At 36.7% G+C, this 24711-nt stretch overlaps 1 protein-coding gene and 1 pseudogene across 1 annotated transcript; both read left to right on the top strand.

Moving 5' to 3' along the window:
* The first annotated feature begins 831 nt into the window (after positions 1 to 831).
* Positions 832 to 8485, top strand: OR10W1 (olfactory receptor family 10 subfamily W member 1). Its single transcript, XM_066253984.1, has 2 exons — positions 832 to 923; positions 7534 to 8485. Exon 2 carries the CDS (start codon positions 7550 to 7552, stop codon positions 8483 to 8485), a length of 936 nt encoding a protein of 311 aa, XP_066110081.1. The 5' UTR covers positions 832 to 923; positions 7534 to 7549.
* Positions 8486 to 22970: 14485 nt separating this feature from the next.
* On the top strand, positions 22971 to 24321 carry LOC136320838 (olfactory receptor 10Q1-like; annotated as a pseudogene).
* Positions 24322 to 24711: the final 390 nt, after the last annotated feature.

The raw sequence follows: 24711 nt of genomic DNA, 5'->3' as shown, positions 1-24711 counted from the left end.
CACACACACACACACATCAAAGAGTTACATTAGTCACTCTAGACCCACACAAAGAACTGTCTTTGAATAAATGGGGTACATGGGAGCATACAGTCACACACAAACTTATAAAAATGCATATACACATGACCTACCAACATATTTTTCAAGAAATAAGTGAATTTGCTAAGACACGTAAGAGTGTCTCTGTTAAAAGAGTTTTAAGCAAGGAAAGATGCCATGAAAAAAGATAACATTTAATAAGTATTCATTGACATTCTATTAAGTATACAGACAGCACTATCCTGAGTCCCATAGAAGCTACATAATATATACAATGTGGTCTCGGTTTTTCAGGGTGATAATTTGGGACTTGAACTAAACCCAGCCATGACTGGTGGTAGTAAACACTTCAAAACAGGAGACTCAGATGACCTTGATTAGCGAACTTATATATTTTTCTAGAAATTATTTGGGTCACTCGCTGCAAATGTTCAAGAGTTTATACTGATACCTACTTTGACAGTCATATCCTAGACCTTCCATTGACGGGGGATCCCAAATGTAAGGACAGTTTCAGTTTGGACTAATTATCTGTTAACAAGGGAGAAGATCAGCAATCACTTCACCACCTTCTGGGAATTGGAATCTATGAAGCAAAACTCTAGATAGCAAAGCAATTGACTTCTTCCACAGCCTTTGTTCAGGAAGGTTACTAAAGTCTTGGTCCCACTGGGTGGTCTCTCCAGGCTCATGATCCTCCCTTCTCGGTCCACAGGAACAGTCAGACATTACCTGCGAGGTCCTGTTCTTTATGAATATAACTGAGAAGACTAGGCTCACTGTATTTCTGTCCCTTTCATGTTAAAGCTAAGAAAAAGTCTTTTTCTACCTCCTTCTTGATTTACAAAGTTCCAGGCACCAGCTGACACTGAGTCAGAAAAGTGAGTAATGGTTTTATAAGTTGAGACTCCAGCATTTCAGAACTAGTTCGGACCATAGAGTATTTTCTCTGAATCCATTTGGGAGTCCAATTTTTCTGAGTAGAATGGGAATAATTAATCTCAAAGAAATGTTGAAAGAATAAATAACATAAATTTTGATACAGTTTGAGTTCATAAAAACCCTCTCTTTATATGGACCTCATTTAATCCTGACAGATAATATGGTAGATATTATCCCTTATCAATATTATTACTCTTTTCATAGATTCAAAGAAATAAGGAAAGAATTAGCATTTGTTATGCAAAATAAGAGGTTTTACATGTCCATCCAAGTGTTCTAAACATTTTATCTAATTTAATCTCATGACCCCTTTAGATAAGTATTATTATTTACCTCTTTTAAATATGGAGAAGCCAAAAATAACATGGGTGATATGCCTAGAAGATATTGCTATTATTAGTAGAGGTTGATTCTAGCACAATTCTGTTCAATGCCAAGTCCACTAACCTCACTTTTAAAATAACACTAATTGAACACTTAGAGAAATGTTTTAGCCTAGACTCTAGATTTTCAGAATGCAAATGGCTAATTTTTCTCATAAAATCCTTTTGACTGGGCTAGACTGGCTGGAGAAGTAGAAGGAAGATAAGTCTGTGATGTGGAATGTGACTTGAAGGCATTGAGGTCCATGTGAGTTCATGAACAGATCCAGACTAGAAGTTGGCTGCCTTTGAACTTAAATACTTTACTATTTAGTAAAAACTTGTAATAGCAGGTTAATGATATGTTGATATAGTAAGTTTCATTCTCCTGAACTATAAAGTCCATCATTTACCTATCTAGAATATGGACCCTATTACTCTACCTAAACTCTCCTAGTTTATTCTCATTCTTCAGATCTAAGCTTAAGTATTACTTCTTCTAGGAAGCCTTTGTAGAATCACCTAATCACAAACTATGCCATGTCTCATGTTGTGCAGTCTTATAATACACTATTTTTCTTTGTAGCACTTAATCAGATTTATCTGTCTGTCTGTCTGTTTGTCTGTCTGTTGCCTAGTTACTTATTATCTATTTATATATATTCCAGATTATTTAATTAACGGTGTCTGCCTCTCATATTACAACAGAATATCCACTTGAGCACAGACTGTGCCATTTTGATCACCATTGTGTGTAGTGCTTGGCACTTAGCACATAAAAATTAAATGTGAGTGACTTCAGAAAAGATGGTTAAGATGTGAATCAGCAAATAAAAATAAATGATTTTCTAAAAATCTCGATGTTGGCAGATTAAAACATGAACAAATGTTTTTAAAAATAGTGGATGACACTTTGCTGTTTTGAAAATGAGAAAAGGAGATTTGAAATGTTAACAGCTAAGGAGATAAATAGCAGTCAAAGTATAAGAAGAACATCAAACAAACACAAACCTGTTAATTGATCTTATTTTTATTAGATTGAAGAAATAGACTGCCCATGACAATAAGGGTGATGTACAAATCTTTTTAATATTGACAATTCTTAAGACTTGTTCCATGTAGGACACTTTTTAGGGAGACATTTAAAATGAGAGGATTTTCAGAGCTAAAATTGTGAGAAATATTAAATCCATGTCATATGAGGAATGGCTAGATAAATGTGGATGAAAATTTAGGACTGCATAGTATCTGAATTCTTTTACATGGAAATTACCCCATGGTGTAAAGTAGAATGAATATATAGAAGTTGCACAGAGGTAGGGTCAAGCTGATTACCAGAAAAAACTTTTAGAGCATTGATCCTTTCAACAATGGAGCAAGAGAGCCAGGAGGTAATGAGATTTCCTGGCACTGAAGGTGACCTGATGTTCAGATACTTTATTGGAGATTCAAGTATATAATAGGGACTGAACTAAGCAATTTCAGTGTTCCCTTCCAACTCTAGGAATTTATGACCTATGATTGCTCTGATGTAAGTATTTTATTATAGATCCTAGAGTGTATCATTAAGATGATGAGTGATTGACTCTAATAAATTTCTCAGAAGTCATCATTATTACACAAATTTCAAAGCCCTCCATCATAATATAGGTGGTAGATTAGCCTCAGACATCTGATATATTCTTATATGTGCTATGCCCTTGAGTAGTGGAATGATGGGATTTTTTCTACAGTGTAGCCCTAATGTTTTCTATAATTAGAGCCACTAATGTTGTTTCCATAATAGTTTTTAAACAAGTGATCTGATTATGAAGTAATCTTAAAAGTAAAAAGAGAAAATAGAAAAAAGCATAAATGACGTGTTTTTCACAGTATATTTATCCATTGAACACATGTTTTTGAGTGTCCACAATTTGTACATAACTAGTTTGGTGATATAGGGAGATAAAATCTAAATAAAGGATATGAGTGCCCTTGAACTTAAAAATAATAATGATAGTTTTTTTATATTATACTGCTAGGCTGCTGTTACTATGGATTAGCATTGTGGCAGATAATTTACATTATGATCTCAATTAATCCAAACAAACCATAAAACTAGGTACAATTTTTATCCCCACTTTTCAAAGAAAGAATATCATAATATGACTTATGGTACTAAACTTATTGGGGTGATCACTTAATAAGGTATATAAATGTCTAATCCCTATCTTGTACATGAAACTAATATATAATATTGTATGTCAACTATAATTTTAAAATAAATTCAAAAATAAGAAATATTATATATTGCCCTGTATCACAGAGCCAGCAGATGCAATTATTCAAACTATCAGTTTTGAAATTAAATGTAATTTTACACTCATTTTACACTGATTCACTGCCCTTTCTCTGCTTGTTGTATACAATGTCAAATATGCTAAGTGACATTAAATGTAATTCTAATCATTATTAAAGTTTAAAAGAGAATAAATGAAATAGATATTACTTATTAACTAGTAGAAAAACAACAGCCACTTATGCTCTAAATAGTCTTAATATTTAGGATAGTCTCTGTACACACACACATTTTCTTCCAATATTACTTAACTACAGGTTATACACAGATTGGAAATCCAATTGGGTCTATATTGTTAAATGTTGCCTTTGTATGTGTGTGTGTATGGCCATAACATAAAAGTAACTACACAACGAAATTTACTACCTTCAAAATTTTTCAGCTTGACCAGGCGGTGGCACAGTAGATAGAGCATCGTACTGGGATGTGGAGGACCCAGGTTCAAGACCCCAAGGTCGCCAGCTTGAGCACGGAATCATCTGGTTTGAGCAAAGCTCACCAGCTGCGACCCAAGGTCGCTGGTTTGAGCAAGGGGTTACTCGGTCTGCTGTAGCCCCACGGTCAAGGCACATACAAGAAAGCAATCAATGAACAATTAAGGTGTTTCAACGAAAAACTGATGATTGATGCTTCTCATCTCTCTCCATTCCTGTCTTTCTGTTCCTATCTATCCCTCTCTCTGAGTCTCTCTCTGTCTCTGTCAAAAAAAATTTTTTTCAGGTGTACGTTATAGTATTATTACCCACATACAGATTGTTGTTCAAGAAAACTCCACAAACTTTCATGTTACAAAACTAAAGCTCTATACCAGGGGTCCCCAAACTACGGCCTGTGGGCTGCATGAGGCCTCCTGAGGCCATTTATCTGGCCCCCTGCTGCACTTCCAGAAGGGGCACCTCTTTCATTGGTGGTCAGTGAGAGGAGCACAGGATGCAGATGCAAAGTGCGACTTCACCCACATACAGTACTACTTCCAGTTACGCGGGAAGCATGCATCATGGCTCCGGAAGCACGTCATATCACTTGTTATGGCTAGCAGTGACAAATATGGAACCAGACATTGACCATATCATTAGCCAAAAGCAGGCCCATAGTTCCCATTGAAATACTGGTCAGTTTGTTGATTTAAATTTACTTGTTCTTTATTTTAAATATTGTATTTGTTCCCGTTTTTTTTTTTTTTTTAACTTTAAAATAGGATATGTGCAGTGTGCATAAGGATTTGTTCATAGTTTTTTTTTTTTATAGTTCAGCCCTCCAACGATCTGAGGGACAGTGAACTGGCCCCCTGTGTAAAAAGTTTGGGGACCCCTGCTCTATACCCACAAAAAACTCACTCCATCCTGTTTCTAGCAACCACCATTCTACTTTCAGTTCCTATAAATTTTACTACTTTAGATATTTCATACAAAGAAAATAATGCTGATTTTTCTTTTTGTGACTGGTTTATTTCACTTAGCATAATATCCTCAAAGTTCACCTAGTTTATAACATAGGACAGGATTTACCTCTTTTTAAAGCCTGAATAATATTCTTGTGTATGTATGTGTGACATTATTTTTTCCAGTCATCTGTTGATGAAAAATGATACTGCTCACAAAAATTAGAGGATATTTCAATGCTTCATATTTATTTTGAAATATCCTCTAATTTTTGTGAGAAATATAGATGATTTCTATCTTCTGGCTATTGTGAATAATGCTGCAATAAACTTGGTGTGCAAATATCTCTTTAAGATCCTGTTTTTGATTGTTTTATGTATACATGTGGAAGGAAAATTGCTGGATCACGTGATAATTCTATTTTTGATTTTTTAAGGAAATTTCATACTGTCATACTAGCTGAACCGTTTTATATTCCCACTAATAATGCACAAGTTTTCCAATTGCTCCACATCTTTGCCAACACTTGTGGGTTGTTGTGTTTTGTTTTGTTTTTAAGGTGGTCATAGTAATGAGTGTGGGGTAATATCTCATTGTGATTTTGACATGCATTAACATAATTAGTGATGCAGAGCATCTTTTCATATGCATATATATATATTACTTCACCTAGTCAATGACGTCTTTTGCCCATTTTTAATTGAGTTGTTTGTTTTGTTGTTGAGTTATAGGGGTTTTTTTTTCATATTTTGAGCACTAATCCCTTATCAGGCATATGATTTTTAAATATTGTTTCTAATTCCATAGGTTGCCCTTCACTCTGTTGATTTTATCGTTTGCTGCATAGAATTACTGATTTTTCTTAAGCACAACTCTGTCAAGTCACCAGTGCCACCCTTGCCTAAAAGACTACTTACTACCTGTGCTTCTACACCTAATATTCTGTCCTCTAACATCCTGTTGCAATCTTTTCTTCCCACACTCCTTTTGTTTCTAATTTATTGAGATGACATGGTTTGCCAAACTTTACAGGTTTCAAGTGTACAACTCGATATAAAACCATCTACACACTGCATCTACACACTGCATCATGCACCGTCCGTCCCAAGCAAGGCCTCTTTCCCCTCCCATTTTCCCCTTTGCCCTCCTCCCCCTACCTCCACTCCCCTCTTTCCTCTGGCTATTGTCACCCTGCTGTCTGTATCTACGTATTATGTATATATGTTTTTGGCAAATCTCTTCACCTTTTTTCATCCAGTCCCCTCACTCCACTCCCCTCTGATAGCTGTTCATCAGTTCCATGTGTTCACGCCTCTGTTTCTATTTTGTCATCAGTTTATTGTGTTCATTAGATTCCCCAAAGAAGTGAGATCATATGGTATTTGTTTTTCTCTGACTGGTTTATTTCACTTAACATAATAATCTAGTTCTAGCCATGCTGTCACCAAAGGTAAGATTTCCTTCTTTTTGATGGCTGAGTAGTATTCCATTGTGTAAATGTACCACACTCCTTTTTAGCACTTTACACCCTTCCCAAACTAAGTCAATTTTTCATGACCCTCACATCTTTATGCTTCCCAATTTTTAACTGTGTGGTCCAATAAACATTTTTTTCTTAGATGTCCTTACTATTCCATGCTTTTTCTCCCGTTAAGTCTTTTTTAATTAAACTCATTGGAGTGATATTCATTAATAACATTATATAAGTTTCAAGTGTAATAGATCATCTCTATATTGTGTTCAACACCTAATAGTCTCCTTACACCACCATATATAGTTGACTGTCTTTAACCTGACTTTCTTCTCATTCCCCTCTGGTAACCATCATATTATTGTCTGTGACCATGAGTTTGTTTGTTCATTTGTTGCTGTTTTATATCCCAGAGATAAGTGAAATCATATGGTTCTTGTGGAAGGATGCCCAAAGTTGAAAATACATTTCTTTTCTAAAACTCAATTGTCTAATTTATACATTTCCTATGACTCTATCTATATTTATTCACCATGTAAAATATATTATATATGTCATGTTTTTGTATGTGATACTCATATTTCTACAACTCACCACTTCATGAGGCATTGAGTGTAAAAATAAAAAATAAGTGAATAAATAAATGGTTTCTGCCTTCACTTTCACCCAAAAATTCCTTGACACTTTTCTTGTGACTTTACCTGAAATTTTTAAATTTCATTTCATTACTACTGACAATGACTTTGAATCCCACAAATTTTTATAAATATCTTCCTCAAAAATTACTTACACAATTTTGCCAGTGTTTGTCAGTGAGAAATTAAGTTGTAGACATTTATGAGAAGCGGTTTTGTTAAAGTGGAGAGAAAAAGAGAATTAGTTCTAAGTATTCTAGTTTGTAACTACAGCTGTGATGAGATTAGACAGTGGTTCACAGTGTGAACTAATATGTTGTCAATCTGATTCTTCCTTCTGTCTTCTTAACTCTCAACAAAGAGTATCGGTTGGCTCCATGACCTGGGGAAATCACTCACTGTTAATGGAGTTTGTGTTCCTGGCTTATCCCTCCCACCCTGAGCTGTGTGCCTTCTCCTTCCTTGGAGTCAGCCTGGTTTATACATTGATTATAAGTGGGAATGTCCTCATTGTGGTGGCCATCCAGACAGAAATTCATCTGCACACACCCATGTACTATTTCCTGGGCAGCCTCTCAGGGGTAGAAATATGCTACACTGCTGTGGTGGTGCCTCACATTCTGGTCAACATCTTACAGTCACAGAAGGCCATCACCCTCCTGGGCTGTGCCACGCAGATGATTTTCTTCATCGGACTCGGCAGTGCCGATTGCTTCCTCTTGGTTATCATGGCTTATGACCGATATGTTGCTATTTGCCATCCCTTGTGGTATCCTCTCATCATGACTTTAACTCTTTGTGTTCACCTGGTTGTTGCAACTGTGGTCATCGGCTTGTTCCTGTCCTTACAACTGACGGTCTTCATCTTCTCCCTGCCATTCTGCCAGACCCGAGGTATCGAACATTTCTTTTGCGATGTGCCACCAGTGATGCGTCTTGTTTGTGCCAACAGCCACATCCATGAGCAGTCGGTGCTGGTGGCAGCCACACTAGCCATTGCTGTGCCTTTCCTCCTCATCACCGCCTCCTACATTTTCATCATAGCTGCTGTGCTCAAGATCCATTCAGCTGCTGGCCGCCAGCGGGCGTTCTCCACCTGTTCCTCCCACCTGACTGTGGTCCTGCTGCAGTATGGCTGCTGTGCCTTCATGTACCTGCGCCCCAGCTCCAGCTACTCTCCCAAGCAAGATCAGTTCATCTCATTGGTATATACATTGGGCACCCCACTGCTCAACCCACTTATCTATACCTTGAGGAACAGTGAGATGAAGGGGACCATAAGAAGAGTTCTTACCAGGAATTGCCTCTCCTAGAAAAGCTAAGGGAGGGTACAACCTATCAGGCAAGGGTTTGGTTCCAACCCATGCAAATCTCCAGCAGGCAGTTTCTCTCCAATGATGTTAAAACTGATCTTTAAAAAGAGTATAAATTGTCTTTATACTGTTTAGCTATGTATAGCAGAGACTTTTAAAGTGTTTCTACCATTTGACTCAGTAATTTTTCTTCTAGAAAAGAAATATATAAGTAATTCATTGGCAAAGTAATATAGAGTAACAAATAAAAGACAATATCCAAGTATCAGCTGAAAACAGCTCATTTGATAGATTTTAACTGGAAAAAAAGTATAATAAAACATTATGTGCAGCCTGACTGGTGGTGGTGTAGTGGATAGAGCATCATACTGGGATGCTGAAGTCCCAGGTTTGAAACACTGATGTCACCAGCTTGAGTGCAGGCTCACTGCCTTGGGGGTGGTATCATCAACGTGATCTCATGGTTGCTGGCTTGAGCCCAAAGGTCACTAACCTTAGCAAGGGGTCACTGGCTCAGCTGAGGACTACCTCTTATCCATCAAGGTAATAAGAGAAGCAATCAATAAATAACTGAAGTGCCACAAATACAAATCAATAACTTTCATCTCTCTCCTCTCCTCTCTCTCTCTCTCTCTCTCTCTCTCTCTCTCTCTCTCTGGCTAAAAAGAAGAAAAACTAATAATTATATACAGAATTATGAGTCAGGGATCCAATAAGAGATGGCAAGACACTTACATACTACCAATAACAGGAAGTCATTAACACCTCTAGATCTAAATTCCTAAAGAAAATTTAGTGTTAGCTGAGACCAGTAAAAGCTAGAACTATCAAAAGAAACATTTGGTAGAAACCGTCACTTCAAAACAGATGCAACTATTGATAGAACTATGACTATGTAAGGAGAGAGCAGAGAGATAAATGATTCAACCTCTTTCAAAATCAACTAGTGCCAAGAAAGCAAGACAGACAGAATGATTCAGTTCTCAGAGGTTAACTTTTTAGGACAGGACAGACAGACAAGAACCTTGAGAGTTAGGGCTAACAGATAATAACCAAAGCAAAGGTTGTTTGCTATAGTATTATATTTAATAATAAAAATACATTAACAATCCAATTTCTCCACAATAAAATATTGGTTAAACAATTACTGTAAGTGGAATATAATGTAATCTTTATGTTTTCAAAACTATTTATTAGTAATAGGTAACAATAAGTACTTACTGTCTGCCAGAAACTGTTCTAAGGTAATATATATGTAACTTTTACCTTCAGAAATTCTATGAAGTCTGTCATACATATTCCTATTTTTAAAGTATGAAACTGAGTCACAAAGAAAAATTGGCATAATGTTGCACAGCAAATAAATGGTAGAACTGAGATTTGAACCCAGAGATTCCAATTTCATAGGCAATGTTAATATTTATAACTAGCAATGTGATCCAGATATTTGAAAAATACACTCTGTACATATTGTAGGAAAGAGAGTGGATATAAATTCATCAAAATGTTAACTATGGTCATCTCTGGCTTGAGGGATAATGATTGATCTTTATTATATTCATTATTCATTTTTATCTTTTCTTGTACTTCCTACATTACAAATATATTTGTTTTAAACTCAGAAAACAATAACTTTTGAAAAGCATTTTCATAAAGAATCATATCTTCATGCGTAAATCATATACAATAACTGCCGTTTGATCACTTTTTCTCCCAAAAAAAAGCAGCAGTATCATATGTTGCAACCAAATGCATTCATTTAACATAAACCTCCCATCTTCCAGCAAGGGTGCATTCTGTCATATATCCCCATATTGCTAATTTCAACTTTTAAGCTTTCTTTTTTTGTTCAAAACTACCCTTGATGATTTTTTAAATTCAAATTATTTAATACAGTGTAACATAACAATAGTGAGAAGGACTATAAAGTACAATATATATATATATATATTGCATTATATATATATATTGTTCCTATCCTCTCATTCTTGTGAACACTTATGATTATAACACCAAAACAATCTCTTTTTCTAAATTAGTTTTGGAGGAAATTAAGCAAATTCTCTAGTTTGGGGATTTGGTTGTCAAAATGCCAGGCCAGAGTCTCAATATCATGCATCTATTTCATATGCCACATTGTTAATCCATCCAGCTATTCTATGCTTTTTTATAGGTAAATTTTGTCCATTACATTTAAGATAATTATAAACTAAGACATGAAATTTCCTGAGAAGATGATGTAGGGGAGGAAAATAGTTTTACTTCTAAACTTTCAAGTTCTTTTAGCTCGTGTAATGATCAAATTGACATGAGATAGATTAACAAGAGAAAACTAAATTTACTATGCATATACATACAAGGGATCCTTAAGAATACAAGACGTCAGGACAAACAGTCAGATGGGGCTGATAAGCCAGTTTGAGCTAAAGAGAAAGGAAGCAAGCGTTTGGTAAACAATTTTTTTTCAGGCTACACAAAACCAATGGACACAGAGGGGAGTCTAACAGACAGATATTGCTACGTTCCTCCTTATCTATCACACTTAGTTCAAATTATGCTAAGGAAATAGTTATATTCCTTTAAGCAGGATTTCCTACCTAAAGTCCTTTAGGCAGGGAAGGGAGAGGTAAAGGCTCTTATTGAGGTTTTTTAATACTTGAAAATAAACAATATTCCAAAAAAAGGCATGGGGGAGGGTAGCCAGCTCTGCTTTCCCTCAATAGCATGTGTAGAAACTCCACAAGGAATTTTTCTTCATTTATAATTGATAACTCCACTTACATTCCTCAATTTATTCATTTTTTTGTTTTTAAGTTTGATATTTTGAAATACCGGTTTTCTCGAAAGAAAGTATGCCAGTAGGCTTGACTTCTTTTACCCAAATTCCCTTTGAGATTAATTAAATCCATTTTCTATACATCGGGGGGAGGAAAGTAGAGTTAATGCAGCAACAAATTACTCCATAAAGTGCTTGGTGCATCACTACAGTATTTTCCAATAGCTTTTTTATAAAATATAGCAACTTCCAATTTCTTCCTGCTCCCAACCACTGGCTACCAACAATTTCATTCTCTCTTTCTATGAATTTGTCTATTTTAGAAACCTCATAAAAGTGGGATTACACAGTATTTGCCTTTTTGCAACTGGCTTATTTCACTTAGCATAATATTTTCCCGGTTCATCCATGTTGTCATATATGAGAAGACTTCCATTTTTGAGCCTGAATAATACTCTATAACGTGTATATAGCACATTTCCTTTATTCATTCATCCATCGATGGGTACAGGTTGTTTTCATACGCTGACTCTTATGAGTAATGCTACAATGAACATGGAAGTTTAGACCTCTCTCTGGGCTGCTATAACAGAACACCATAGATTGGATGGCTTAAACAATAAACTTTCTTTCTCACACTTTTGGAGACTGGGAAGCTTGAGATCAAGGTTCCAGCTGATCCATTGTTTGCATCTTATTGTATCCTCATATGGCTGAGAGAAAGAGAACTCTAGTCTTTTTCTCTTTTTATAGGGACACATCCCATTTATGAGGGTTCCACCCTCACGACCAAAGATCCCACTTCCAAAAACTGCCACATTAGAGATTAAGTTTCAACATTTGAATTTGGCTGTGGAACACAAATATTCAGTCCATAGCAACATACAATAAAAAAAAAACTTACCTACAATTTTAAAATATATTTATTTGAAAATAGGTTTTCAAAACAAACCTATTACAAACTTTAATGGTTTGAAACAACATCTATATATTAATCTTCATGATTTTGTTTTTTGGCTGAGCTTAACTGGATGGTTCTTCTGTTCTTTGTTTTCCAGAGTCACATAGAGTTGTATTCAGCTGGGGCTGAAATATCTAAGGAGGCGTCATTCACACCATTGGTGTCTTGGGTGCTACTGGGTCTTTCTCTCTCTCTACATGGTATTTTATCAGTACAGCACAAGCTTCTTTATATAACATATGAATGCAGAGATCGAGAGTGGAAGCTGCAAAATTCTTATGGCAGATGCTTCTGCTTTATTTCCTTGGTCAAAGCAAATTACAATACCATCTCAGATTCAAGATGTGTGTTTTGAGGGGGGGTTGCAAATAAACCCTATCTTTTGATGGGAAGAGCAACATGGTGATGGAAAAAAATAATTGGTGTTCCTAATGGAAAAATGTGAAAAGAATTTTACACAAGTAAAATGACTATAATTTTTATAATTAAATAGGGGGAATTTTCATCTATAGAACAAGAACAGAGTCTATGAAACAAAAACTGTAATTATGATGAGAAATAGACCAATATGGAATGGAAGAGATGAAAAAAAAATGACAATAATTTTAAAAGAGTCAGTTTTACTTTTTAGAATTATTAATAGATGACATAAATAGTTGACAAAACACATTGAAATGAGAATCAGTAACATGTCACTGAGATTGAGGAATCACACAGAATACAGCCAGAGACATAAGGATATTGAAATACGAAAGGGTTTTGGAGGCAAGGAGGATTCATAAATTACACACACACAAAAAAAACATTTAACTCAATGTAGGCTTTGTTCTAGACTGTGAATGCAGTGGTAAAATAAAGCCTCAGATACAGAAGGTGAAACAGGTAATAATGATAAAATATGTCGATTGTTATCTGAAATAAAGAAAAATGATGCGAATCAAGAGTGATGAAGAGTGGCACGGTATTGTTTTATACAGAGTAACATGAGAAGCCTTCTTGGATAAGGGAATATTGAGCCCATACTTCAAGGCAGTGCACATGCAAGGCATGTGGAAATGTCAGAAGAGCATCTCGGGCAGAGAATAAAGCAGGATTCACTAAGATGTCCCTCTTCCGTCTTCACATGTCTCAAAGTAATTTCATTTGGTATCATGGTTTTTAATACAATTTAAATAATTACAGTTTTCTGGCATAGATAAATCATTCAAAAACTATTAGCACTGTTATTAGCTGTTACTATTGCCTTGGAATCACTGACCACAGTGGATTTCATGCTAAGGTTAGACCAATGTGTCATTGCAATTACTGTAGAGCATGATTGATTACATAGTTTTAAATTCAAGAAACTGGGACCTTATGAAGGAGTACCTATAAAAGAAAAATAAGTCTATAAAGATCATATATATTGTATTTACTATAACTGAGTTAATTAACTAGATACCATAGTTGGCTGATATAGGGCCTAAACTTTTCAAAGTTAATTTCTTTAGAACTTTCCTTTATATTTTAAAAGTATTCTTGCTGAACTTTTTTTAAATTTAGTATAGTAAGAGCACTTAAAATGAGATTTATCCTCAACAAAGTTTAAGTGTATCATACAGTATAATTGCTTTCTAAATTATATTTAAAAACAAGTAAATTAAATATAAGGGCAATAAGAAAGTATACATTTTCAAAAGCACAATATGAATGACTAACTGAATCAATATGACTGACTAAATTAGCTGTATATTTATCTAAACTCATAAAAAACACCCTCCCAAATTAATACTATTCACATGACATAGTCACAAAAGGTATAACTATAAGCACTACATTTAAAGAGAAAAACATTTATACCCCACTGTTAGATGGAAATTGCAAAAGTGAAAAAACATTTGTAGAAATGAGGTCATCTGAACAAATAAATATATCTGGTTAAGAAAAAAAGGAAAGTAAGTCTGTGTATAGCCTCCACATGCACTTAACCACCCATTTAATTATAAGCACAGACTCTTTTATTTGACCATTGCCATGAATATGAAGAGCTAGTTGTCTTCATTCACATGGATTTTAGATATTTTGGACCTTTATGCATAAATTTCATATGTTTATTTTGGTTTTAGAAAAAAGTTTTTTATATGCCTCTGCCTTAAAACGTTTTCCTTTCCCTTCTCCTAGCTGGCTTGTCAGCTATTGGATCACCGTCAAACTATGACCTCTGAGAGGCCATCCCAGAACACAGGATAGCCTCTGTACCTGCCACACCTGTCACATCACTCTCTACCGCACTCTCCAATGTCCTTACCCTGTTCTACCTCTTTCTCTATAGCACTTACCCCTTAGAACACATTCTTAAATGTTCCTATTCTCATTTATCCTCATATTATCTGTCTTCCCCCCTCCAAGAATATACTCTCCGTGTGGGCAAAATTGTTACCTATTTTGTACGCTAAAGTATCTCAAACAATGGAAATAGAACCTGGCTCATAATAGGAATTCAATATATACTTGTTACTTGTTCAGCAACGATATATTATTGATAATGGACATGAGACAGGGAGGCTAAACATAGCTAAAAATAAATACAATGAAAGAATGTAATTTTAAGTATGTGAGATCTGGAAGGAGTTAGAAAGGCAGAAATAAATTTTAAAACATGGTTAGGCTAAGAGTAGAAATATTACTTTAAATCCATGTGTATATATACAGGGGGAAGAAAGTAGTTTTATAGTTATGAGCATACAAAACACAGTTTATTCTTATATTATTATTTATTTTTGTATTATATATTTTTTCATTCAAACAACTGTAAACATTCCTTCCTCTCTCCCAGTGTGTGTGTAATAATAATATATATATTGGCCCTGGCCGGTTGGCTCAGCGGTAGAGCGTCGGCCTGGCGTGCGGGGGACCCAGGTTTGATTCCCGGCCGGGGCACATTTGCTTCTCCACCCCCCCAACCCCCTCCTTCCTCTCTGTCTCTCTCTTCCCCTCCCGCAGCCAAGGCTCCATTGGAGCAGGGATGGCCCGGGCGCTGGGGATGGCTCCTTGGCCTCTGCCTCAGGCGCTAGAGTGGCTCTGGTCACGGCAGGGCGACGCCCCGGAGGGGCAGAGCATTGCCCCCTGGTGGGCAGAGCGTGGCCCCTGGTGGGCGTGCCGGGTGGATTCCGGTCGGGCGCATGTGGGAGTCTGTCTGACTGTCTCTCCCATTTCCAGCTTCGGAAAAATACAAAAAAAATAATAATAATAATATATATATATTATAAGGACTAAGAAAGTATAAGCAGAGGGAAAACTTACCAAAGGACAGAAATAAGTAAAATAAAGAAAAATGAAACTAAAGATCAAAAGGAATGATTATGGAAAATTCTTCTTAAGTTTTCTGCTTCTCAAGAAAATAACACAGTTCATAGCATTTTAGAGGTAGAAGGACCTATGGAGTCCAGGTCATCCAACGCATATCATAGATGAGGAGGCCCACATGGAGCTTCACTTCTTGCCTGAGGTCAACAGTTACACACGGCAGAATCATAACTAGACTCCAGATCTCTAGGTGCCTAGGCTAGTGTTGTTTTACGAGCTCTAGCTGAAATGAACATTTTCCTTCAAAAGTGCTCACTGGGAGATCATCTGGAACACAACACCAGTAAATTCCCTAGCATATAGGAAAGGAATGAGAATGCCTACCTGGAATTCTCAGATAATAATTGTCTATTATCACCACACAGAAGAGTTTTCCATTAATCCTGATTGGTTCATCAACTCAGTAAATTTTTTTCAAATATTTCCTTAGTTGGCTTTAGTTTAAGGGAAACCACTAAGGTTATTCATCCTCTGTAGGGACCCATTAATTATAAAAAGATTTCATAAAGGACACTAAATAATCTGACTAAATCAGGCAAGACTTGACTCTATGTGGTTGTATCAGAATCCATTTTCTTTTGCCTTTTCTTTGACTATACCCTCTATAGAACTAGCTTAAAGAGTATGGCATGGTTCTTACTTTTTTCAAGTAGTATTATTAAACCATAAGCATTAGTGATGTTATGTGGGAAGAAAAGGATTCTATGATGAAATAGACTTGGAAAATTTAATAGATAAAATTAAGCTGTTTGCTTTACAACAGGATTTCACAAAACTTTATTATGCTAATATGCATTGTGAATCTCAGGGGAGAAAACATGAACGTTTACTAATATGACCGTGAAAACTTTCATTCCTGAGGTGTCATGAAGAATTCTGTTCTAAGGAATACAATTTAGGAGTTAGTGTCTCAGAAGATATTTAAATTCTCTTCCTATGTGTCATGTTTCCTTATGAGACTTGTAATTATCTTATATCCCTACACATAGCTGAGTTCAAGACTTGAAACAGATACTCAATAAATGTATGTCTTCTTGACTTACTTATTGATAGGGCAGAGCGGATTTTTGGGCATTATTTGGAACCTCACAGAAGGAGCATCTATTCCTATAGTAGGAGGGGGGAAGGATCAGGAAAAGCTGATTGACACCTGAACTAATCTTTGAAGGAAAAATAAGAGGTGGCTCAAAAGTGGCAGGAGATAAGTGTTCAAGGCAGACAGAATAGATCATGCATAGTTCTCAGAGCAAGGGAGATCATGGAAGGGAACTGAAAGTGGTTCAGTAGAGTTGAGGCAGAGAGTGCAGGAAAAAGAATGGTGAAAACAGGCACTTGATTTTTTTGGAGAAGAGCATTAATGTGAGGCAGAAGTCTTCTGGGTCAAAATGAATCAAACAGACAAAGCTAAAAAACTCTCTGAAGCTTTGTCTACACTTTGTACAATAACTTTCTGCAGACATTTAATACTGACCCATGAATACCAATGACAAGAAAGATCAAATTCCCATTGATTTTTGGTACAGTTAATGAATTTGTCAATGTTACTGGAATCCATGGTCTGAGCTGACTTCATTGATCCTGTGCCAATGCCATCACAAGCTGAGGAAACAAGATTCACAGTCAGGAAATTGAGAAACTGTTTTAGTCAATAAATCATTGCATTTCATTATAAAAATTTTTAATCATCATAAGAAATAAATTGCTTTCTAACAAACAATTCATTCATGCAAAAAAATTGGCACTTATCTACTAAAAGTAAGTCACATTACTCTTACTTTGCACAATACTCTGTAGGGTAATTATAGTTTACCCTTTGCAGCTAAAAATCTGAGATTCATAAAAAGTAGGTCACTGTCCATGGTTCTAAATCTAGTAAATGGTTTATCTGGACCTCATACTCTTGAGAGATCAAATGTCTCCTTAAAGGGGTAATTAACTTGGGAATGGCACCGTGCTCACCATTAGGAGAAACATTTTGGATTAAGAAATATTTTAAAGAATTCTCAAATTATTCTGCAAAATATTTTGCTTCCCTTACCTGTATGCACAGCACTAGTCTGAGTCTGGGCATGTTGCTAAGCAGCACTGCCAGAATCATACAAAGTATTCTTCCTGCAGGGATGTTTGCACTCTCTTAACTAAGTTACATAGGTCTTTATGTAAGTGAAAAGTTAGATGTACTAAAGATGTGTGTATAGACTCCACCCCGTGATAACCAAATAGAATACAAATTCTGGTCTCGGGTATGCACATAACTAACCATATGCTTTGAACGAGGCTCAATCTTGGCAGGCTTCGGGTTTTGCACTTACTAGGATATGAGAGGATTAATTAGATGCCTCTTGAATTCTCTTACAGTTTCCAGATATTGAGATTTAACTTTACCTATGTTTTATATGAGCACACATTTGACCTATGACTGGGCTGTGCTAATGATTTCACGGCTGACATTTTTAAAGCGGTTTTGGTTTTATATGTACTGTTTTTATGGATCATCAGTATGTATACATTACACATTGTAATATTGCTTCATCACTATTAAGAGCTAAATGCTACCTAGGTGAGAATCCCAACATTATCAACTTTTTGGGTCAACAAGCACATCAATAGTTTAATTGCTTTGCTTGCCATTATCCATTTATCAACTGACTCCATTTCACCACACTTTATTGCATGTAACATACAAATATAAACAAAGTAACTATTGGGCTGAGAAATTCCCAATGGATGTGGACCTAAAGAAATTGCTGCATAAGGTAGATTTAACTGCAGCATAACTTAATTTCGTTCAAAGCAAATCAATTGTGATGGGGATATACTGGTGAACAAGATAGGCTTTCTTGCCCTTGTAGAACTTAAAAAGAGCCCTGGTTGAAATGTTTATCAAACTGGCATTACCAGAAATTGAGTGCTTAAAGCATCAGTTCCCTGAGGAAGAAATATGGGGACCCAGTAGTCAAGTGAGTTCTCTGGGTAATGATTAACAGGGTTGGCAGGTTATCTGAGGACAGCTTTGGGAAGAAGACTGAGAATAATAACCGCAGCTTATGGGTTTGCATGGACTGTCACGTGATACAGAAATGAAGCTTTTCATGCCTCACATCATGCAATAAGATGATAAAGACTCAGAACAGAGAAATTTATTTTCACAGAGTTCTTTTGGACTTGAAATAAAGAGCTGACACAGGGAAGATGTCTATTACATACCTTTTTAAATGCAATCAATCTCTCACACATTAGCCAGATGAAAATGTTGAAATGGTCAGATATTCCATTTGTGCCAGTAGACAGGTTATTTCAAGGCCAAAAGAATTGAATTCTAGTGACAGAATCAATTACTTAAGGTTCAAAACTTGAACATGAGGGATATTTCCACAAAGACAGTGCCATACATCTTGAATGATAAACCTGACAGCAATGAAAATATTTATAATTTTATTTCATAGAAGCTGAAAAAACATTTTCACGCTTTTTACTGCATAACATTAGCCTCACAAACTCTTATTCTGAACAAAATTTATAGTGAAAAATGTGACCACCTAGATTATTCACTGTATTTCCTCTTACTGTTCCTTAAATGTTTTACTACTAAGAAAAAAAAGCAAATATATCCTCCAAGTGTGAACCTATGCCACAGCTGATGATATTCAAGAAAATGTGCAATCTTTGAAAATAATCCCAGAGGAGCTCCAGAAACGAAGCTTCTGAAGGCAACAACACCACTACACCATTAAGAGTGAGTGAAAAACCTTTAAAAGTGACCATTGGAAGGGAGAACCCTAATTTAGAAAAACAAATTCTGAGATGTTGTCTGTGTCTATAAACTTTTTTTTCTTTCTTGATCCCTTCACCTTTTTCACCCAGTCGCCCAACTCTCTTCCCTTTGGTAACCATTAGTCTATTTTTATCTATTGGTCTGTTTGTTTATTTATTTTGTTCTTCAAATTCCACACATAAGTGAAATTATATGATAGTTGTCTTTCTCTGACTCATTTATTTTACTTAGCATTATACCTGTTGTCCATCCATGTTGCCACAAATGGTAAGATTTAATTCTTTTTATGGCCAAGTAATATTCCATTGTACATACAGAGTGAGAAAAAAGTAAGTTTACAGTTGTGAGTACATGAAATACAATATTTATTCACTTATTTTTTTATTTTGGGGGGGTTGTATTTTTCTGAAGTGAGAAGCAGGGAGGCACAGAGACAGACTCCCACTTGCACCCGACCAGGATTCACCCAGCATGCCCACCAGGGGGTGATGCTTAACCCATCTGGGACATTGCTCCATTGCAACCAGAGCATTCTAGCTCCTGAGGGGGAGGCCATGAAGCCATCCTCAGTGCCTGGGCCAACTTTGCTCCAACAGAGTCTTGGCTGTGGTAGGGGAAGAGAGAAACAGAAAGAGAAAGGAGAGGGGGAAGAGTGGAGAAGCAGATGGGCACTTCTACCATGTGCCCTGGCTGGGAATCGAACTGGGACTTCCACATACCAGGCCGATGCTCTACTGCTGAGCCAACTGGCCAGGGCCTACAATATTTATTCTTGTATTATTATTTATTAATTATTGTATATTTCCATCTGAACAACCATAAACTTACTTTTGCCACACCTGTATGTACCACAGCTTTTTATCTACTCATCTGTTGATGGGCACTTGGGTTACTCCATAGCTTGGCTATTGTAAATAATGCTGCAATGAACATACAGATGCATATATTTTTTCAAATTAGTGTTTTGTGTTTCTTCAGATATATACCCAGAAGTAGGATCTCTGGATCATAGACAATTCCATTTTTAATTTTTTAGGTAACTCCATGCTCTTTTCCACAGTGACTAGTAATCTTCATTCCCACCAACAGTGCACAAGGATTCCCTTTTCTCTACATCCTTGCCAGCCCTTGTTTGTTGATTTATTGATGATAGCCATTCTGACAAATGTGAAATAATATCTCATTGCTGTTTTAGTTTGCATTTATCTGATGATTAGTGACATTGAGCATCTTTTCATATGTCTGTTGGCCATCTGTATGTCCTTTTAGGAGAAGTGTCTATTCAGGTCCTTGGCCCATTATCTAATTGCATTCTTTGTTTGTTTTTGGTGTTGAGTGGTATAAGTTCTTTATAAATTTTGGATATTAACTTCTTATCAGATGTATCATTCATGACTATATTCTCCTATTCAATGCTGTTTTTCATTTTGTTGATGGTTTTCTTTATTGTGCAAAAACTTTTTAGTTTGATGTAGTCCCATTTGTCTATTTTTTTTGTTTCTCTTGCCCAAGGAAACATGTCAGAAAAAAATATTACTAAGAGAAATGACCAAGATTTTACTGTCTATGGTTTCTTCCAGGAGTTTTATGGTTTTAAGTCTTATGTGTAAGTCTCTAATCCTTTCAGAATTTATTCTTGTATATGGGGTTAAAAGGTGGTCTAGTTTGGTTGCTGTTTTGGTTTGGGGGGATTTTTTTGCATGTAAATGTCCAATTTTTCCAATACTATTTATTGAATAGACCCTTTACCCCATTGTCTGTTCTTGCTCCCTTTGTCAAATATTAATTGACCATATAGGTGTAGGTTTTTTTCTGAGCTTTCTATTCTGTTCCATTAATCTATATGTCTGTTTTCATGCTGTTTTGATTACTATGGCCTTGTAATATATTTTGTTATTAGGTATTGTGATTCTTTCAACTATGTTCTTCTTTCTCAAGATTGCTATGGCTATTAGGGTCTTTTGTACTTCCATATAAATTTTTAGATTATTTGTCCTAGTTCTATGAAATACAACATTGATGTTTAGATATGAAGTATATTGAATCTACATATTGCTTGGGGTAGAATAAACATTCTAGTGATGTTAATTCATCCTATCTAAGAGTATGGTATATGCTTGCATTTATTTGTGTCTACTTCAGTTTCTTTCTTTAGTGTCTTATAATTTTCTGAGTACAAATCTTTTACCTCCTTGGTTAAATTTACTTCTAGGATTTTTTTATGCAATTGAAAATGGGATTGTTTCCTTAGTTTGCTTTTCTGGTAGTTCATTATTGGTGTATAAAAATATAATCTATTTCTGGATATTTATTTTTGTATCCTGCTACTTTATTAAATTAATTTATCAGTTCCAGCAGTTCTTAGGTGGAATCTCTAGGGTTCTCTATATACAGTATCGTGTCTGGTCTTTTCCTATCTTACACAGCTCCACTTTCATTTCTATCTGACTCCCTTGCAGTTCCCTGTCTTTTGAACCTGTCTGAGTTCTAAAGTTCAGCATCATGGTTGAATATTTTTTATTTACTTTTTTAAGATTTTACTTATTCATTTTAGAAAATGGAGAGGAGAGAGAGAGAGAGAGAGAGAAGAGGGGAGGAGCAGAAAGTATGAACTCCCATATGTGCCTTGACCGAGCAAGCTTAGGTTTTCAAACCAAGTGATCTCATCATTCCAGGTTGATGTTTTATCCACTGCACCACCACAGGTCAGGACTGAATATTCTTTTAAAATATATTTTCTTTAGAAATAATTCTTCAAATGAAAGGAAATAAAGAGAATATAACAGAGAAAGTTAGAACAAAAGGTGTTTTTCTAGTTTTCTATGGAGTTAAAAATTGGGTGAAAAGTCAACCACCAATGAATAAATTAGCATGTAGCTATAAAATAGAATGGAAATAGTAAAGTCTTGTTAGAACTGCGAGAATGACCTTTGCAGACATAACACTGAAGCCAGTTATAATACAGTACATACTTTATCATTTACACATATAAATTGAAACATATACTAATTTCCAGCGATAAAAGTCAAAAAAGTAGTCACCTTTGGGAGGTTAAAGATTGAGAGGAGGCATAAAAGATGCTCATAAACTATTCTCAATCCTGGTAATGGTTATATCAGTATCTTTACTGTGTGAGAAATAAATCAAGCTGTACACTTAGGATGTGTGAAATTCTGTGTATGTACAATATGTTACAGTTCAATCAAAACAGTGAATAATGCTTCCAATTATCTAATTTTTAAATTATCTACAGCTATACAACTCCTTAGTTTCATTAAATACAAGCAAAGAATTAGCCCTTGTCAGGTGGATTTAAAAAACACACGCGCATACATGCGCACACGCACACACACACACACACACACACAAGAAAAAAAAAGACATGTCATTAGTAATATCTACATGTCTTCACCATCAGAAATGTCTACAGATGAGTATCAGTCATGAAGATTTCCAAGGAATCATATACCCTACCCTCTATGGTACATGCATTCCAAGTATTAAGATTGGAAATTGGATACTAAATAGGTAGTTCTAAATCAAAACTAAAATCACTGCTTTACTTCAGGCAATAACACAGCTCCACAAAGGAAAATTCAGTATATTCTGTACCTCTCTTGCAGGAGACATGTTTGCTAGGAGTCCGGTTCTCAACCAGACCCGCCCCACTGAGTTTGTGTTCCAGGCCTTCACCGCCGTCCCTGAATTCCAGGCGCTCCTCTTCCTCCTCTTCTTCCTCCTCTACCTGCTGATCCTTTGTGGCAACACGGCCATCATCTGGGCGGTGTGCACACACAGCTCCCTGCGCACACCAATGTATTTCTTCCTGTGCAACTTGTCCTTCATAGAGATCAGCTACACCACCGTGGTGGTGCCCCTGATGCTCTCCAACCTCTTTGGAGCCCAGAAGCCCATTTCTCTGGCTGGCTGCGGGACCCAAATGGTCTTTTTTTTCAAGCTCGGTGGCGCCGACTGTTTTCTCTTGGCAATCATGGCCTACGATCGTTATGTGGCCTTCTGCCACCCGCTGCACTATATACCCTCATCATGACCCAGAAGCTGTGCATCCAGATGGTGGCCTGTGCTGTGGTCCTGGCCCTCTACCTGTCCCTGCAGCTCACATCCCTAGTCTTCACCTTGCCCTTCTGCAGGCACCTCGGGCACATCAACCACTTCCTCTGCGATGTGCCCCCGGTCCTGCGGCTGGCCTGCGCTGACATCCGCGTGCACCAGGCCGTCCTCTATGTCGTGAGCATCCTCGTGCTGACGGTCCCCTTCATCCTTATCTCTGTCTCTTACGTGTTCATCACCTTGGCCATCCTGGGCATTCGTTCCGCTGAGGGTCGGCACTGGGCCTTCTCCACCTGCTCCTCTCACCTCACCGTGGTCTTGCTGCAATATGGCTTCTGAGCCTTGGTCTATCTGCGTCCCCAGTTCAGCGCCTCGGTGGATGAGAACTATTCATTACGATATATATTACACTCAAAGAAATATATTTTGTTATTGTTTTAGATACAAATGCATGGCCAACCATAGCTTATTTGATGCATTGATTTCCTTCACTTCCTGCATTCTAATTGAAGGCCTTCATTTTCTTCTATTCTTCCAGGCCAGGGACCTGTCGGAATTGATGTGCACTGACAAGGCACTCACAAGACGTGCCAGCTGTGCAAGAGTGTGGAAGACGGCATGTGGTCCACGCCAGCGCTGCCTGCATGAGCCGGCCATGCTGGCAACTTCAGGGAGCCTTGCTCTTCTTCCTTCTCAGCACTTCGTGCTTTCATCGGCTGCTGCTCAGAGATCCATTCAGCAGGTGGCGCCACTGTTCCTCCCACGGCAGTAAGGTCCTGCGGCAGGGTGGCTCTTACATCTTCCTGTCCCTGTGCCCCAGCCACGCACAAACCCTCAAGTAGAATGGACTACCCTCGCTGGTGTTCACACTTGACACCATGCTGCTCAATCTTCTCGTTTACACCTGAGGAACAATGCTATGAAGAGGACTCCAGGGACAGCTCTTAACAAGGATATCCCCTCTTAGGACAGTTCTGAGGCAGGGGACTGATCTAGCCCCTGACCTTGGTGTTTCTTAGCCGCAACTTCCAGAAGACGAGAGTAAGAGCGAAGAAGTTGGTGTAATCCGTCTGAATGTCATACAGCTAGGTGTACCGAACCCTAGAAAAGTTTTTATTCTCTGATTCAATAATTCTTATTCTAAAACCGTAATCACCAAAAAAAGAAAGAAATTAAGAGTCAAAACTGAATATATAAGGCTGTTTCATACTTTTATACACTGAAAAGCTATTAAAATCTACTTCCAATTTTGAATACTTAAACACAGCATATTAAAATTATATGGAAATTTAATATTT

Source organism: Saccopteryx bilineata, chromosome 1, assembly GCF_036850765.1.
Source record: "Saccopteryx bilineata isolate mSacBil1 chromosome 1, mSacBil1_pri_phased_curated, whole genome shotgun sequence".
NCBI lineage: Eukaryota > Metazoa > Chordata > Mammalia > Chiroptera > Emballonuridae > Saccopteryx > Saccopteryx bilineata.
Note: the sequence above shows the minus strand (reverse complement) of the source record. Positions and strands in the feature narration are given on the sequence as shown.